The sequence below is a fragment of the Lichenostomus cassidix genome, chromosome 8 (assembly GCF_008360975.1).
Source record: "Lichenostomus cassidix isolate B80296 chromosome 8, HeHo_3.0, whole genome shotgun sequence".
NCBI classification, from domain to species: domain Eukaryota; kingdom Metazoa; phylum Chordata; class Aves; order Passeriformes; family Meliphagidae; genus Lichenostomus; species Lichenostomus cassidix.
In genome coordinates, this window is record NC_139489.1 from 26,354,926 (window position 1) to 26,372,179 (window position 17,254).

At 40.2% G+C, this 17,254-nt stretch overlaps 1 protein-coding gene across 1 annotated transcript in view; it reads right to left on the reverse strand.

The window, feature by feature from the left end:
• Positions 1-15,707, reverse strand: part of LOC146434183 (ras GTPase-activating protein nGAP-like) — a 51,140-nt gene extending 35,433 nt beyond the window's left edge. Inside the window, 2 exon segments of the mRNA XM_085067289.1 lie at positions 1,433-1,560; positions 15,701-15,707. Coding sequence (XP_084923415.1) covers positions 1,433-1,560; positions 15,701-15,707 — 135 coding nt within the window.
• Positions 15,708-17,254: the final 1,547 nt, after the last annotated feature.

The window sequence follows — 17,254 nt, forward strand, 5'->3', positions numbered from 1 at the left end:
AACAAGCTATTTCTCTGTGATAGTGCAGGAAGATTCCTTTGAGAGCACACTGCCAGAATTTACACCACTGCTTGCTTTCTTGGGGTTAGTGCTACATTTAAACCTCAGGCCCTCTCTAGCCTGGTAGTGAATTTCCTCAGCTTCTGACAAAAAACAGAGTGTATTTAAACATACTACATAATCACTGAACACACCAGTGATACATCAGAGTTCCCACATTTTCTCCTCAGGATCTAGGCAAAAGACTCATCATACTCCCAGCAAAATGCTTTCAACTGTCTGTGGCAGGAGAAATAAGAACCCCTAAGTGCATGATTACCACCTTCAGGCAATTATTTGTGATACAAGCCAGTGTTGGTTTAAATTACATTTCTTTATTGAGATGCATCCTTTTGGTCCAGCTATGCAGGTACAGCACTGTTTTAAAAATTATCCTCACATCTCCTGGAGTTTCTTCAGTGTATAGTTTAATTTCTCAGGTGTCAGTCTCGGCAGACTAGAAAAGGAATTACATAGTAAACAAATACCATTAAATGGGCTTTCCATTTTGCCTGTGTTTGATCACCTCTCCCACACATCAGCATTAATACTATTCCCTTCTAATAACTCAAGTCCTTCTCTAAGCCATTTCCTCCTACTCTCCCTGTGCAAGGGAATATTTCATTGCAAATAAGCCTGAGCACAGCTGAGTGACATTTTGTTCTACACCAGAAAGAGGTCTCGGTCTGTAACAACCACACACAGAAGCTTCCAAAGAATCAAGAAAAAACACAAAAGTTTGGGTCATCTCCAAATATAGAAGATTATGGTATTAGACTAAATAGTCTAATGGATAAAAAGCCTTTACTTTCCCCTACCTTTATGCCTGCACTATCATCAGGAGGCAGATTTACATACCTGTGGTGGCTTTAACTACCATTAAAACAAGTGATGACATAGGAATACATGGTGGCAGACAAACACATGCCAAGAAGCTCCAGGAGGGAGTTTGCACTCAGGCTGCTGCCACCTCTTCCATGCAACCAGCATCTGGACCACATTAGAACTGTGTGCACCACACCATCCACACACAGGATAGCTTAGCTCCCCTTTTCATGGAACGGGAAGGTGCTGGAAGGGACTTTAAAGACCACCTAGTCCCAACCCCCTGCCGTGGGCAGGGACACCTCCCACTACACCAAGTTGCTCAAGGCCTTATCCAACCTGGCCTTGAACACTTACAAGGATGGGACATTCACAACCTCCCTGGGCAGCCTGTTCCAGGGTCTCACCACTCTCACAGTAAAGAATTTATCAAATTCCCTTCCCCACCTTGCACATGTTTCAAAGGATTTGCAGGTGAGATAAAGCAGAGATGAAGAAAGCTGCTTTCTCCTTTCACCAACAAAGGCCAAAAGGCAAATACTGAGGCGCCAACTTCAGTTTCTCTCACCTCCTTCTCCCTGCTGAGCAGCACCAGCTGGCTTCCCGTCAGGATGCAGTATTTCCTCTCCCATGTTGTAATCTCAGTGTAGGGGGACTGGCCACAGGACAGCCTGTGTGTAGGTGGTCCTTTCACATCTGGGAACACAAACCACAACGTTGTTAGCACGTGGCATTAACCACCTTCTTTGCTTCTGCTGTTCTGCAGCAAGGTGTGAACCAAAACTGCACTCTGTGCTTAGTGGGACCTGTTTCAGCATTTCATAAGGCAAAATGGGAATCCTGGCACCCATGTGCTGTGAATACTTACTTATCTACAGCATGACTTACAAAAATGGCAATACCAGAGATGAATATAAATGTCTTTGTCAGACAAAGGCTGACATATATTGAAAAGACCAAGAGCGTTTATGAAAACTTCATGTTCTATCCACTCCCTTCTCAAAACCATGGTTCAAAGGGGTACAGCCCCGAAAGTACTCTAGATCTTAATAAAATGGATTATTTGAGACTAAGGACAGAGAGATAAGGATGAAAGACAGGGATCAAGGAAGGCTGGCTTGAAGAAGGGAAGGAAAAATTCAAAGGGATGGGCATTTAATTGAGAAGGGCTTACCAGCATCTTTTGGTGGGGAGCCTGCTTGGTGAAATTGGTGCATTTTCATTTAGCCACAGACACCAGAGTGACAAAAACTCATACTTGAAAAAAACCAGAAACAAAACCCCCCAAAAATACCAAACCAAACCATAACCCAGCTTGCTTGGTTCCCAGTCCTGATCTTTTCAAATTTATTTTAAAATCAATTTCCCATAAGTCTCTCATGATTGAGCTACGTATGACATTGTGCCTCTCACTACTAACAAGGTCCCTTCCAACCCAAACCATTCTATGCTTCATCTCTTTTTAGAGTTTTAATATTAAGTTCTGGTTGCTTTTTAAGATTAAGTATTTTTAACTTGTACTCTAGTTCTATACAATTTGCTTGCAATGATCTAAAAATCATCTCCATTCTCAATGTAGACACTGCAGATCCCTCAAGCCCCAGAGCTCTAAAGCAGACACTGCAAAAATCAAGGGACTTCCCGCACAGGAGTCCAGGACCTCCTTTAACTATTGCAGGAGCAAACCGAGTGTTCAAACCCAAAACATTTTGGAATATTACCTGTAATACTTTAGCACACAGTAATATGCACAGAGCTAACACGGCTGCTTCTTGTAGCTTCTCCCCAGTGCCACCACTAGAGGCCAGCGAATCCTCGACCAGGCAGCACCTTGCAGGGAGAGCCAACCCAAATGCCAGCGTTAAACCTGCACTAAGGAACCCCCCAACTTCCTTCCCCCCTTGCAGACCCTGCAAGTGCCACTTCGTTATCAAAAATGCTACAACATCTTCATGCTCTCCTCCTGCAACTTCGGCTTGGCCTTCTGTCTGGCTTCGTAGCAGCTTCTTGAAAACACAGGATTACAAGTGACACCTTTTGTTGTCCAACTTGTCTCTTACCCACTAAATGACAAAGCAGATGGAGTTTTGAAATAACAATAATGTCTCTGAGAGAGTGGGAACTGAAAATACATCTGTGTCTCTCATTCATACTGAAATCACTGGCGTGGATCTTATTTCCAGCATATCCCAAACTTAACTATCTTTCAGATTTTCGTTCTTCCTCCAGCATAACTATACTTCTCCCATCTGTGCACAGTGACCTGTTCTGATCAAAATGCAACAGATCCTACAAGGTGCAGGACGAGGATGGGACCTCACAGTGTATATGTTGACCTGTGAGAGTTAACTCTCAGCCTTATATCACCTATGTACTGGAACTCTTTTCCATTGGAGCCAAGGTTTCCTAACCATGATTTAGACAGCTAACTACCTCTTGTGCAGCAACTTGCTTTTATCACTGTTTTACTGCCTTTTTCACATTATCTTTCCTCTCAATCAATAAGGTACTTAGGCAGCCTGCAAATTATTTCATCAGTTTACCACTTTAAAATAAAGGATACTTTTTTTAAGCAGTATTCCTTCAGCTGTCACAGAGACATGCCTGTAGCCCACACTGCATCCACCTCATAAGAGCTATCACTAGACTAGAAGTTTTCTCATACTTTGAAAAAGCAACTGGCAGCATATCCATGTCCAACCCAAGAGGTTCTACCCACCACAAGGAAACCTCCCCAACACACTTTTGCATGCTCAAGAGCCTGGTCCTACTGCATCACTCTGGTGGTCCTCACATAAAACACTGAAACCCAGATGAAGATTTTACACTTCTCTGTAACGGCAGGACTAAACCCAGGAAGGGTAAGGAAGTGGCCAATAAAAGAAAAACAAGAGGAAGGGTCAAAGGTACTTTTCCTCCAGGGTAGCTAAGCTTTTGGCAAATTTACTTATTCCTACAACCTCTGGCAAGAATGATCAGAAAAAGACAGCACTCAAAAAGAGAAAGCGCTACTGGGAAAGCACATAGAAGTGCCTGGGGAAACAAGCATTAACAAAGAAGTGCAGCTGTGTAAAGAAACATTGAAAAATAAATGACATTAATTATTTCTTTGCCAAAGGACTGAATACTGATGATTTTGCTCAACTGTTCAGAACTCTACATGAAAGATATTTCATATTGATTTACAGTAAATTAAACCTGGTATGAAGAACTGGATATTTTAAAAGGAAATAGGTTAAAAGTAAACATGTTTCTTTTGGGGGACTGAGAAAACAGCAAAATTATACCTAGTAGTAAAAACCAAAAATACAAGCACAGCTTCATACTTGTAATGTGAAATGCTTAATTAAAAGATTCCTGTCGGCGAGTAGAACTCTACCCACTTTGAGGCATTACATGAAAACAGGAAAACTACTGGATTTGAATACAGATTTTTACCTAACCAAGATTTAAATAGGCAACATTTAGAACACCCAAAGTCAAAGGTTTCTGCAAATGAAAGATGAAGGATAGGACGGAGCAAAAGGATTATGAAATGTGATACAAGACAAGGCACCTCTGTCTATTCTGCTGTCGAAGTGAGCAACAGCAGCTCCACAGAGACTGACTGATCTATTCTGCTGCCCAACAGCATCCACCACTGGTAGAGCCAGTAGAGCCATTCAACAAGCTCATTCTGGCCTGAATGCGTAATTCCACCTGAATTCATGTCCCTAGCCCCAAATTCCCTAAGTACTTAGATTTACTTTAGGTACAGGAATCAGAAGATAAAACTGGAAGGACAATCAGCCCCAAAAAACATCTTCCCATGGAAAGTAGGTGATTCATTGCCCAGCTGTTCCCAACAACAGTGCAAGGAAGAGGCCCAAACCACATGACTTGAAACTCAGTCAGGAATAAATCCCTTAATTAATTATCATCCATAGCCAAGAAGAATTTAATGTGTAAGTACCACTTCATAATCCAGCTGCTTTCAATTTTCAGTGTGCTCATTAAAATCAATTCAGCCATTAATAATTAACTGAAATAGTTATTAACAATTACAAACCAGAACAAACTAAATGGGAATATTTTGTGACACGGATTACCACGTATCAATAATCTCCCCAGGACAACTCCTCATGAATCTCAGCACTTGAATTAGAAATGCAGTAAGAGCTTAGCAATCTTTCTAGTAACAGACTTGAATCACTTAGTGGGACCATCTGTTGTCCTCACCTCTACAGGGCGTAAAAACAAAACAAAATCACATCATGTTTTGGTTAAACATCTCACCATTCTGTGCTCCCAAACGAAGAAAACTAGAAAAGCTTCCTAGAGCAAGAATTAACAGAGTGAAACATTAAAATACCCCCAGAAAAAAAACAAGTACAGATCAAATATAGCCTGGCAACCAAAATATGCATGACAGAACTAAGCTGCATCACATAGACTTAAGAATCTTTGGTCTATGCTACATGTAAGAGTGTGAAAAATACCTGGGGAGCAGAGCCCAAAAAGATCACTTAAACAGGATAGAGACAATGAAGAACTAAAGAACAGCATCTGTGTTTAAAACCCATGGATGACAGAAGTTAGGCAAAAAAAGCACAGAAATGGAGAAGCAGAGGAAAAGCTACAAAGGAGGTTCACACACAAAGGAATTAAAATTCCTGGACTTGCTTACCGCATATTCCTCTGGTGTAACCTTTAGAACATCAAACACCACTGCATCAAAGCTCTTCTTCAGCTCAGCTCAACCCTTGTCACTCAAGGACTCAGAGCTGCTACTCTTCTGCAGAAACAAACAAAAAAACACTCAGGATATTTTGGACCTCTCCTTTTTGTCTTCTCTCTTTCACACTCCCAAAAGCAAAATTTCTGTTCAAACGTCATTGTTCACAGAATTTTTTTATTGGCTAAATCAGCAATTCAAAGTCAGTCACAGGACTTACTTTCTCCTGACATGGGTTGCAAAAACATCAGACTCTCAAACTGACTCCTGGATTTCCTTCTAGCTGAAGGAGGGCAGGTATAGATCAGATATTAGGAAGAAGCTCATTACCATGAGGCTGGTGAGGCCTGGCACAGGTTGCCCAGAGAAGCTGTGGCTGCCCCATGCCTCAGGTGTGCAAGGCCAGGCTGGATGGGGCTTGGAGCAACCTGGTCCAGTGGAAGGTGTCCCTGCCCGTGGCAGGGGGGTTGGAATGAGATGAGCTTTAACATCCCTTCCAATCCAAATAATTCCTTTACTTCAAAGGAGCTCCTCCAAACACAACAGTTACATTTCAGCGCATAATTCAATTCCAATTTTGTTGACAGGAAAGGTAATAGCAACAACTACATCAACAACAACAATACAGTCACGCTGAATTTCAAACAGAAAAAATACCACTATGGTAAGGAAAAAGACAAGGTCTCCCCCAGAGGAATAGTTATCAAATCTTCTTCCTCTTTCTCTTAAATAATGAAAGCTTACAAAAATTACACCAAGCTACACATATTCCTGTTGAAGACATTGAGACAAAGGAATTTTAGTATTGTTTTTAAATTAAAGTAATTCACATTTGAAAAAAATCACCACATCCTAGGATATTAATCTATGAAAGTTTACCTACAAAATAAAGACTTTGCTTCCCTCCAAAATACAAATGTGATTCAAAACATTAACACTTCATATTGGTTTCATGTTTCTTATAAGGTTTTCACATTAAAACACCACATCTGTGTTATGAGCAATCACGTCCTCTAGCATATAGATGCAGACCTAGATTCTATTCATTCACTGCTGAGGGAAAGGTCTGAAGTTGTGTCAGGGGAGGTTCAGGTTGGGTATTAGGAAAAGGTTCTTCACCCTTTTCAGAGGGTGCTGGGCACTGAACAGGCTCCCCAGGAGAAGGTCACGAGCTGTTCATTTCTAGAGGGCAGAAGCTCTGATGGGCAGGAGGGTCCCCTACCTATGCCATAGCCCAAGAGACAAGAGGGAACAACTTTATTCCACTGCTACTGTGTCAGACTGCCCCTCAATACATACCCACAAGTACCTGCCACAGAAAAGAACATTTCTCACATGCCTTGCCAGCCCAGCTTAATGTGCTAAGAGCATCTATTGTTAAAACTTGAAAAGAAAAGCTTCCTTGTCTAGATGTGATGTGGAAGAGAACATGGAAAAAGGCAGCTTTGGCTATGGTAAGATTGTAAATGCAAGCTCATGCTCTATTTTGGTATGCCAAGTCCAGGACTTTACATTTTATTCACACTAAACTGGGATGTATGAAACCAACGCACAGAACAAGAAGCTGTTGGAGGAGACCTGTTAAAAAAAGGAAAACTTACATTTTAGTGCATTTGAAGTGAAAATTGACTGGTTACTCAGTAACTACTTTCTGCAGTCCTTACCTCTGAGGCAGTAGCTGCAACATTAATTTTAGTGCATTTGAAGTGAAAATGGAGTACTTAGTTACCCAGTGACTGGGGTTTGCAATCCTTACCTCTGAAGCAGTAGCTGCAATATTAACACTGCTGGACTGTCCGTTCATTAGCTCCATGCTGCCCACACCATCAATCTTCAGCCCTACATTTACAGCAGCAGCATCATCTCCAAGGCAACCAAATAACCATTCCTATAAAGAGCAAAAAAGCATCAGAAACCACTTTCTCCAGGGGTTTCAATCAACATCCAGTACCTAAAATCCCTTAAAAATATAAAGGACTTCCAAAATGGCTATATCACTTTGAGGGCCAGACTTCAGATTCTAACACCTATTTTTAAATTAGCTACTTATAACCAACATTAACAATGGAAGGTTCCATTAAGATCCATCAGATACTGCAAGTATTGATTTACCACATTCTTCTCCCCTACTATTTTCTCTACACGAGGAATCAATGCATAAACATATGCAGCAGTCCTAACAAAGTGCAGTCTGCAACATGGTTCACATATGATGTTTTTATTACCAACTTTAAAAAGTTTCTCCCAGTTGTTAACTCTATTGGATAACTTTAACAAGGTATTATCCAATCAATTCCTATCTTACATGCCTCTTCACCAGCTTCAAGTGAAAATTATCATATTGAAATCAATTAAAAGTACAAGTTGAATTTATACTTTTATATACAAATGACAAAAATTATTGCTTAGTAAAAAAAAACCCAAACAGGAAAACACACAAAGGAAAACTCCACACGCTAACTTTTACTGCATCCTTGCAAGAATACTATTACTTTTCATTTCTGCAGGCAAAAGGCTGCAAAGAAATGCAAACCTTTGGCATCCACTACAAAAGCAATAAGACTACCCAACCCCAAAGAGTTACAGAGAGTAAAACTTGGTTTGTGCTTAAATTAATGAGCTGTTAGTGCCCTCTAGTGTGAAAACTATTATAAATCAGCTTCCATGGGTCTATGTCTACAGCAGGTGTGACTGCTTCCAAAATTGCTGCTGGTTATGAAATTCACTTTTGCTTTGTGGTTTAACTCAGAGCTATTGCATGGTCTGCAAATAAATGGAGAAGGGAAGTGACAGGTGACTGACTAATTCCACATGACAAAACAGTATTACAGCAGCTCATACTTAAGGCCTCTAAGGAATGAAATAAAATAATCCAAAAGGCTGTATCTCCAAGCGACCTAAACCAAGTACCCAGTGCTCTCCTTTTTTATTTCAAGAACTAGTACAACGTGCAGCTCCCATTTCCTCGCATGAGATAAAGAAAGAAAAACCAAAGCTGAAAGCCAGAATATCCTTCTCCAGGGCACATGTTACCCGTTTACCAAATCCTATTACAAAATCCCAACCATCAGCTCAGTCTGTCATCAACTAGCAACAACAATCAAGAGGTTCAGCTCAAAATGGAAATTTTTCCAGGTTAGTTATGAAGGAGATTCTTACCGTTCCGACTTCCACCACTCAAAAGCAGCTTTCCTCAGTGGACTGACTCAGGACCAAGACTTAACTGGTAGATATTTTAGCACAAAGTTTAGCATGAGAACTGCTACACAGCTGCAGGCAGTGGCAGATCCAGGCTTTCACACAGGCATGAATCAAGCAGAAGGAAAGGATCATTGCAGGCAACAAATGGAGTAAGCCAAAAATGTGAACATGTGTACGTGCTATTTAGGTTTAGCCTGAGGTCGGAAGAGGTTGGCTCTCTGCTGACAAAAGGCCTCTCCAGCAGCGTCTGAGTGCTACAAGGTGAAATGTAGGTGCACTAAGAAAGTAACTGCACAAAACCTGAAGAACTTCCTGCTCTTCAAACAAACTGCTTTCAAATCATCAGATCCCCCAGTCTTCCTTCAGAGATCACCAACAAGTCTCTGTTAGTAGCTCTTGAGAAAACTGCACAGAAGAAAACTTTATTCCTTTGGATCTAGCTATTACTGTGCAATTGCTGTCACAAGAGTGAACCTGTGAATTTATGCCACATAGTTTGGTTTTCTTCCCATATGCCAAAGGAGTAAGCAGTAGGGAATTCTTTCAGCACAGAAAATACACCAAAAGTGTAAGGTGCTACCCTCCTCATCTCCCTCCCACAACTAAAGCCTACCCAAAGCTTAACCTCTTTGAGCAACATTTCTTCTCATCCTGAAGAAGAAATCCAGGCTTGCTCAGTGAGCCAGTGGAGGAGAATCCCTCCTTGCCCCAAAGACACATACATAACCTAGAGACATTCCTGAAGTATAGGAGCTACCAATATTTATTTTCAAGAATAAGAAGGAAAAATATGGCAAAGAAAATACACAGGATTTAAACTGGAAGCAAATATTTGTAACTAATTAGGCAGTTCAACAACATGATAATCTTCCCCCAATTGGATTTTCCAAGACCTCCACCACATGGCCATACAGTTGTCAGTTTTGTTTGCAAACAAGAGGAGCATTAAATGATTCATGTCCTCTTGATTAACTGATGCTCAGTTTGCAAAGTGTTATTATGGCTTAGAAGTGCAGGCACAGTATCAGTGGAATTAATAAAGAAAGAACACATCTGTGGGCACCATTCTGAACTGGGAAATCGTACTTAAGAACATGCAACAGTGGAGCATTGAATGCTGCTAGCATGGACATCGGGATCCAAAAATTATTTCCAGAGGTACTTAGATCCAGTTTTGCTTTGTTTGAGGATAATACAAACAACACAGGAATAGTGAAGAATTATTAAGACTGTGCATCAGCAAAACTATCACATGTCACTGTGAAAAGTCTCTAGAACTGCCTTCTATATTCCTAGCTTTATTTTATATTTTCAATAAGGCAACATATAAATTGAATTTTCTCTGTAAACATATACATCACACAGGGATGTAAAGAAACTCAAATATCCATGCAACTCATCAAATAATCTTCTGTAGGGATTAAGTGCTAGAATCAAAACTGTGCACAGCCAAATCAAAACCAAGATGATCAAACCATCCTAGGACAGACTTTTAACCAGAGGAGAAAGTCCCAACTGTTGCTGAGTAACAGCCTCCAAATCCACAGAATTAAGGACTCAGTACATCCACCAGCCTCGACTGCACCCTTGCTTTGTACAGTAAGGCAAAAAAGATTGACATTTAAGGAAAAGAAGGCAAAACTCTTCCCCAATGAATGCTTGACTTTCTCACTCAGAAAGAAGAAAATACTGTTGAGAGAGCATTTTACTGTATTTTTTCATAAAGCCACTAACAGCCAATAAGGACCTCTCTCAAACAGGACACACAATATCTTAGCCTGGTTTGAAATTCAGCTTTGGGAGAGATGAGTACAGTCTATATCAATGACACCTGTTACAACATTTCAACTATATTCTCTAGAATTATTCTTTTCTTAACATCATGCATCAATGTGCCCCCTTGCTATAGAAATGGTGCTAACAGGAAAAAAAAAATCTATCAGCCCATGAATTGCCTGTTTGGTATGATAACTATTCTGAGATACTACAACAGACACTTGGGGAAGAGAGCTGGATGTTCTGCCTGTGTCACTATCCCCTGCATTCATTTATGGAAGTATGCCAAGCCCAGGGCATCCAACTTCAACAAGCAAACAACACACAAACCAGTTCCTGATCGACCTGAGCATCCCATTCACCTCTCTTCTGGATTTCTAACTCCCTTTGGAAGGGCCTCAGTAAATCACCCAACTCATGAGAGAACAGATCAAGACTCAGATACCCATGGCTGAATGTTAAATACCTTTCTCCACCCAAGATCAGTCAGCAGCTGGTGACCACCGAAGCATCTGCCTGATAAAACGTGGCACAGAAACCAGAGAAATCCAAGTTAACTCAAGTACAGGACTGCAACAGCCAGAAAGCCCAAACATATTTCAGTGACCAACTCCAAGTGCCTGAAACTGGAGACCAAGAGTATGTTTGTTTCAGCTGAAATAATTCAGAGTGAATGTTTTCATGAAGGACACTTACTTTTAAGATGGTATCAGGCTTTTTTCTTGCTATCAAAATAGAAACCTAGAGGAGACCACAGGGCAATGTTGTCTCTTTAAACATTCAAGGTAGACAAGCATTTATCCAAAGGCCTCAAATTCTGGTAAACCCATTTACTGCTTGTGCACTAACAACAATCACCAGAAGAATCTCAACGTGATTTCAGGTAAATGGGCAGTATAAATGAGAGTCCTGCTGGAGCCATTTCTAAACCATCTATCTCCATTATTGATGAAAGGATCTGCTCTGAAGAAGGAATGACATAATATCTACAGAACTCATATAACTGATGTAGAATACAAAGCTTTCCAGAAGACATCCAAAAGACACTGAGATGTAGCAGCACAAGCAATAATTTGAAGAGCACAGCTGGCAAAGAGTAAGAACCAGCTATACAAAATCATTTGTATACCTCTAAGGGCAGTAAAGGCAAGCCTTAAATTCTTGTTACAAAACCGAGAGAAAGACACTGCAGGGGTAAGATTAATGACCTGCTTTCAATACAGTCTGTCAAGCAGGATCTTTTAGATTATTCCAGCACTATGAATTCAGCACAGTATGTTCACAAGTGATATCCTACCCAACTACTTGGATATTTGAGCTGTTCTGTGGATGACTGGATAATTATCACTCAGACATACCCTTAAGCTTACGAAATGCAGCTGCCTCTGTTTCTGCCAAATCAATGAAAGCAGACATTAAAGATTGATTTAAGTGCAGATATGTGCAAGCTGAAAACTTGGGTCCCAGAGTAATGACAAGGTAGCCTGTACTCAATATTGTCGTGACTGAGATTTGAAGGAGAATGGTGTTTTGAATGTAAACTACTGGTTTACAGCAGATAACACTTTGCTTTTCAAGAAATCATGCCATTTAACGTTTCATTTAACTAAAAACAGAATTACATTCATCTTTTTCATTAATCTTTTAAGTGACAGAAAGTAAATCTAGAATGCTATCATGCAAGGAAGTGCATAGCATGACAGGGCAAGCTATCACAATCAGGAATATAAAATCCATTGTCACATGACCACAAGCTAATGTTACCTTTGTCTTGAAAAAACTCACAGATTAGCACCTTCCAAAAGAATCCCTTAGGAACTGCTGCTTTAGGAACACTAATAGCCAAAATCTCAAACCTCAGCAAAATGATTGCAAAATGCTTTGCTTTCTCTTCCAGGTTCACCAAAACCATCACAGTGATACAGCAGTGCAAAGCTCAGGAAAACCATGATTAGAACAGAAGCAAAGATCCTCAGAGATCCTAAAACATCTACCAGGTAAGCATTCCTGTTCCCTGGCAACTTCTGGCAGGAAATCCTGAAGGAATTCTGTCCTAAATTTTGCACAAACATCTTTTTTCCCCCTTCTGCAGAGAGGACATCTTTTAGCCCAGAATAACCAACAGCACTGGCTTATTCTCAAGCAACAGATATTGGTCATTCTGGACAAACCAATGAAAGTGAGTTCTTCACCTCATCTAAATGAAAAGACACTTCTTTGAGTGCTGCCATGCCCTCTATTGCTGCCTTAAAACAACAATTCAGTCACATAAACAAACACACAGCTTAGCTAAGACAACCATCTTTGCTGTCATGCAAGAAGCACCTTGAATAGGAGGAAAAAATATGAAAAAATAGCCATGACTAACACAGAGAACTGAAAGGATCTGAGCACTAGTTTCTAAGTATTTGGAATGAGTAGCCTAAGTTACAGTTTGGACAAGGATTTCATACTGCTTTGTCATTAAACTGTCCTTGTTCTGCAGGTACAAAGAAATCTGTCTACATTAGAAGTATGAGTGGACACTGCACACCAAAGAGGAAGCAGCCTTGCTTGAGCAACAAAAAAGCCCCAGTGAAGAGAAAGCTGTGCTTGGAAACAAACTCTGCTGGGAGACCTGGACAGGGAACCCAATGAAATATAGATATATTTAAACCAAATGAATTAAGATCTTTCAGTATTGTCTCAAAGCCAAGATCATTCATATCAGCTAACTAAAAAACCAAAACAAAACACAAATTAGTAATATATTTCCCCATTCCATACTACCAGGAAGCAAGTTGCCTCTTACCTACTGAAAGAATGGCTGAAGAAGTCAATAGCTTGGCTGCACTTTGAAAACACTTTAATCTTTCAGTTTCGTGTTTAGCCTGCCAAGTAGGGGAGGTTCATGCTGGTCCTGCTGTTATTGAAACATAAACGAGAACCAGCCCCATCATAAATAGGGTATTAGTACCTTACTGCTGAAATACCCTGAAGTCACCAGCCACAGCATGGTTAGTGTGTTTTGGCAGGTGATGCTTTTGAAACAGGTTTATCACTTAAAAGCAAAGATATTTTAATGACCTATACAAATTTATCTTTCAGTATCTCCAGGACAACAAAGATAAACCACCTAAGCAAAAATAGCAAACACAACTACCAATTTAAATGCAATATTCATATAGGGATTTAGAGGAGCTTTCTGAAAGAAGAATCTAGTTTGTTCACAAACAACAGAGTAGGGCTTTCCAGGAGAATTGTGTGTGGCTAATAAACACCATCAATCTGACAGAGCTGGCAAACATCAGACAGCAGGGCTGCTCTAGCAGAGACTGCTGCATAAACCAGCTCCCTCAGTGACAAACAAAGCCAATTCAATATCAATTCACCCTGGGACCCAAGCACATGCTCAACCCAGCCCCATCCCCAAAAATGAACACAACTCACAAGTGGCATCTCCAATCTAGGCAAGACTCCTTCATCTCTTCCATGATATGTCCTCTGATTTTAAGGATCGTTACATTAAAAAACATTGGCCTCCTCAGCATTAGAAGATGCTAATTATGAATTCCAAACGACAGCAATTTTCCTCCTGTAAGCAAAGCACTTCTACCAACTTCAGGAGAATCATAAATACAGAAAAAGCCACAGAGAAACAGTGATCAGCAAGTCTAATGGTAAGATCACAGCAACACACCCTACTGCCCTAGGGAAAAAAAGATATCCAATTCCATTAACGGGCTGGAAGGTAATAGGGAAAGATGACACCAGAGAAAGAGACAAGCAACAAAAACTTCAGTTGCTGAAGTCCATCATTTCTCTTCATCTTCCCTCCCTCACTTCAAGTAAAATCAAGGAGATATCCACAACATTGAATACCAAACACAGAGAAATCTGACACCTGAAAGCAACACAGAAATCTGGCAAATCCCAAGGCAGCAAGGGAAGCCTGTCTTTCCCTGGTCCCTGGAGAGATCTCACTTCTGTCCATGTCCTTTAACTGTACTACTGCCTGATTCTCTTTTCCTTTTAAGACTATCACTTGGTAAAAAAGAGACAAAGAAAAAATATGGAAAGCATGGAATTTCTCCCAAGTCAGAAAAATAAGAGCTAACTTTAAAAAAAGAAATAGGTACAGCTGAAATAAAGCCATAAACTCTTCTACAATACACCTTTGTTTACAAATGAGGGTTGCAATCCCTCACTACAAATGAGAGATTTAACTAAAGTTTTGTGGGTGCAATAGCCAAGCAAGACATCTCTTATGTTTGTCTGATAAATCATGCACATAGTTATCTTCCCTTTTTAGCACTATCACTGAACAGATGCCAACTGGATTTCTATGTCTGCCTAACAGCGTAACACAGACACAAGACACCTCTGAATTGTAGCAACATGTAGATCTGCACAACAAATGTCATATTTTCCAAACCTACCCTTTATAAAAGGCTTTCTGGCCTCAGCAATGCCCTTGCCATTAATGTCTTTACTGTCTTAAAAGTTCTAAAATTCAGATCAAGAATTATTCTTCAACAAAACTGCATCAGCCGCAAATTCATAGTGCATGTTGTTCATTCCTCTTAGTCTAAACATGCTTAAGCATTCATTTCCATTTTGCATATTTGCTAAGATTTTCTATAAGCCTTAACATAATGTCACCTTAAATACTTCAAAACTTTCCATTGTAGATACAAAAATAATTTGGGAATGTGCAACGACAAATACGTGGATACTTCTCCTCCCTCTCCCTCACAGACATATGGCATTCATGACCAAAACCAGAAGAAGTTAAAACTAGTCGCTGCTCTCTAACAGAATTTTAGACATCTCTTCTTAACAGACCCAGAAAACCAGCTTATACACAGCTATAGAAATACCTCTTTGAAGATAAATTAAATTGCCTTATCTGAAACATGAACTAGGTCCTAATCAAAGAAACCTCCCCACCACTAAGACAGCTTCAGAAAAGAGTCAAGATTGACTTTGCAGAAGTATTAAAGGCAAGTCACAGCATGAAATACAGCTCAAGCTCTGTCATCATACAGACCCTATCCACATTAAAAAAAAAAGCCAGCAAGTTAATTAAGTACAAGGGCAAGTCATTACATGCAGACACTGAGGAAGCTACTCCCAAGCAGGTCCTAGAGCACTCCATCTGCTTACCTGCCATTCCTCAAAGGTAAAGAAATACTGTACCTCAAAAGCAGCTTTTTCCACTTAATATTGCTTTCATGTGCCTTCAGCCTTACAAAACACTGTACCTCTGGCACCCATCTCCAGTGGAAACTTACCAAACTTGCCTTTTTGTTTCATCTCCTGACTACAACTCGGTTAACATCATTTTGCTCTCCAAATCCCTTTAAAATTATTCCAGGTGGACACTTTGACCACTTTAATAGATATTGGCAGTAGAGCCAAACAACCTCCACAAGTATTTTGCCAGCATACCTAAAGCTACAGAAAGGTATAAAAGATAACCAAAGAATCACAGTTTCATACTACAATTGGATTTGGTACTACTACCTTCATTTGTGCAATGTAACTCAACAGGTACTCGTTTAAAGCATCATTAAAAACTTAGCAAGGCATATCACTAAGAATACCAAAATCTATGATGAAAGAGCTGGCAAAATCTGTTCAAAAGAAATCCAAAATACACCCAGCCTGAGAGGGGAAAAAAAAACCAAAGGAGGATTTTAAGAAATTATGTATCATCAACAGAGCAACCAAACAGCAAGGGGTGGCCAGCAAAGCACTTTTCAAACATGAAGTAGCAAAAGCATTTCTACTATAGAGGGCCATTTGCTGTTATATAAATAACATGGAAAACAGTTTCCTAAGAAACCACACACCTGACTCCATCAGTGAATGGCATATTCAAAGGTAATAATAATAAAGCCTTATAGCTAGGTAATGTTTAACCTCATCCTATCTTGAGGCAGAGCTGCAAGGATCAGGTTTTACCCATCCTAACAAATGCCCCCAGCTCCAGGCTGGGCACTGCCCACCACTCATGGCTCTCAGAAGCAGAGGGTTCGTCTGTAGCTAAACAGAAATCTTGCCAATAATTCAGTAATTTTGCACTCTGAGCTCCAAAAAATACTTGCAAGTCACTTCAACTGCACGGAAGGACTGAACTCAATGGATTCTACTCTTACACATTATTCTTTTCCAAAGTGCCTGTTGGCATATTTCTGTAAAAGTCTGACCAATAATAATATCAAAATTATTTAGAGGTACTTACCAGACAAGCCTGATGACTAATGCCTAAACAAACTGGTCGGTCTAAAAGTACATGACTAATATTCTAAAAATAAACGAGATAGCTGCCACTACTCAGGTAGACTTACCAGTAAAGCACAGGGGAAAACTGGCTGGTAATCAAAGACAAGGCTGTTGGCACAGTGGTCTGGCCCTGCCAGCAACAGCAGCCCTGTTCATGTGCCCTTTAACCACCCAGGGCAAGTTAATTACATGACACTGGGAAATACAACAATTATGAGTCATCCACATAACCATGTGCTTTATCAATGCACTTCTTAATATTAAAGTTACTAATTAGCGACAGCACAAAGCAGGGATGCAGTAATGGGGGAGAGAGTAGCTTGAATCTTTGGACCTTTTTATCTTTTACTGATTTGACACTTAGCATTTATATGCATTTTGAAATCCACAGTGAACACATAGGAAACTACGCAATGCTACCAGCATTCTAAC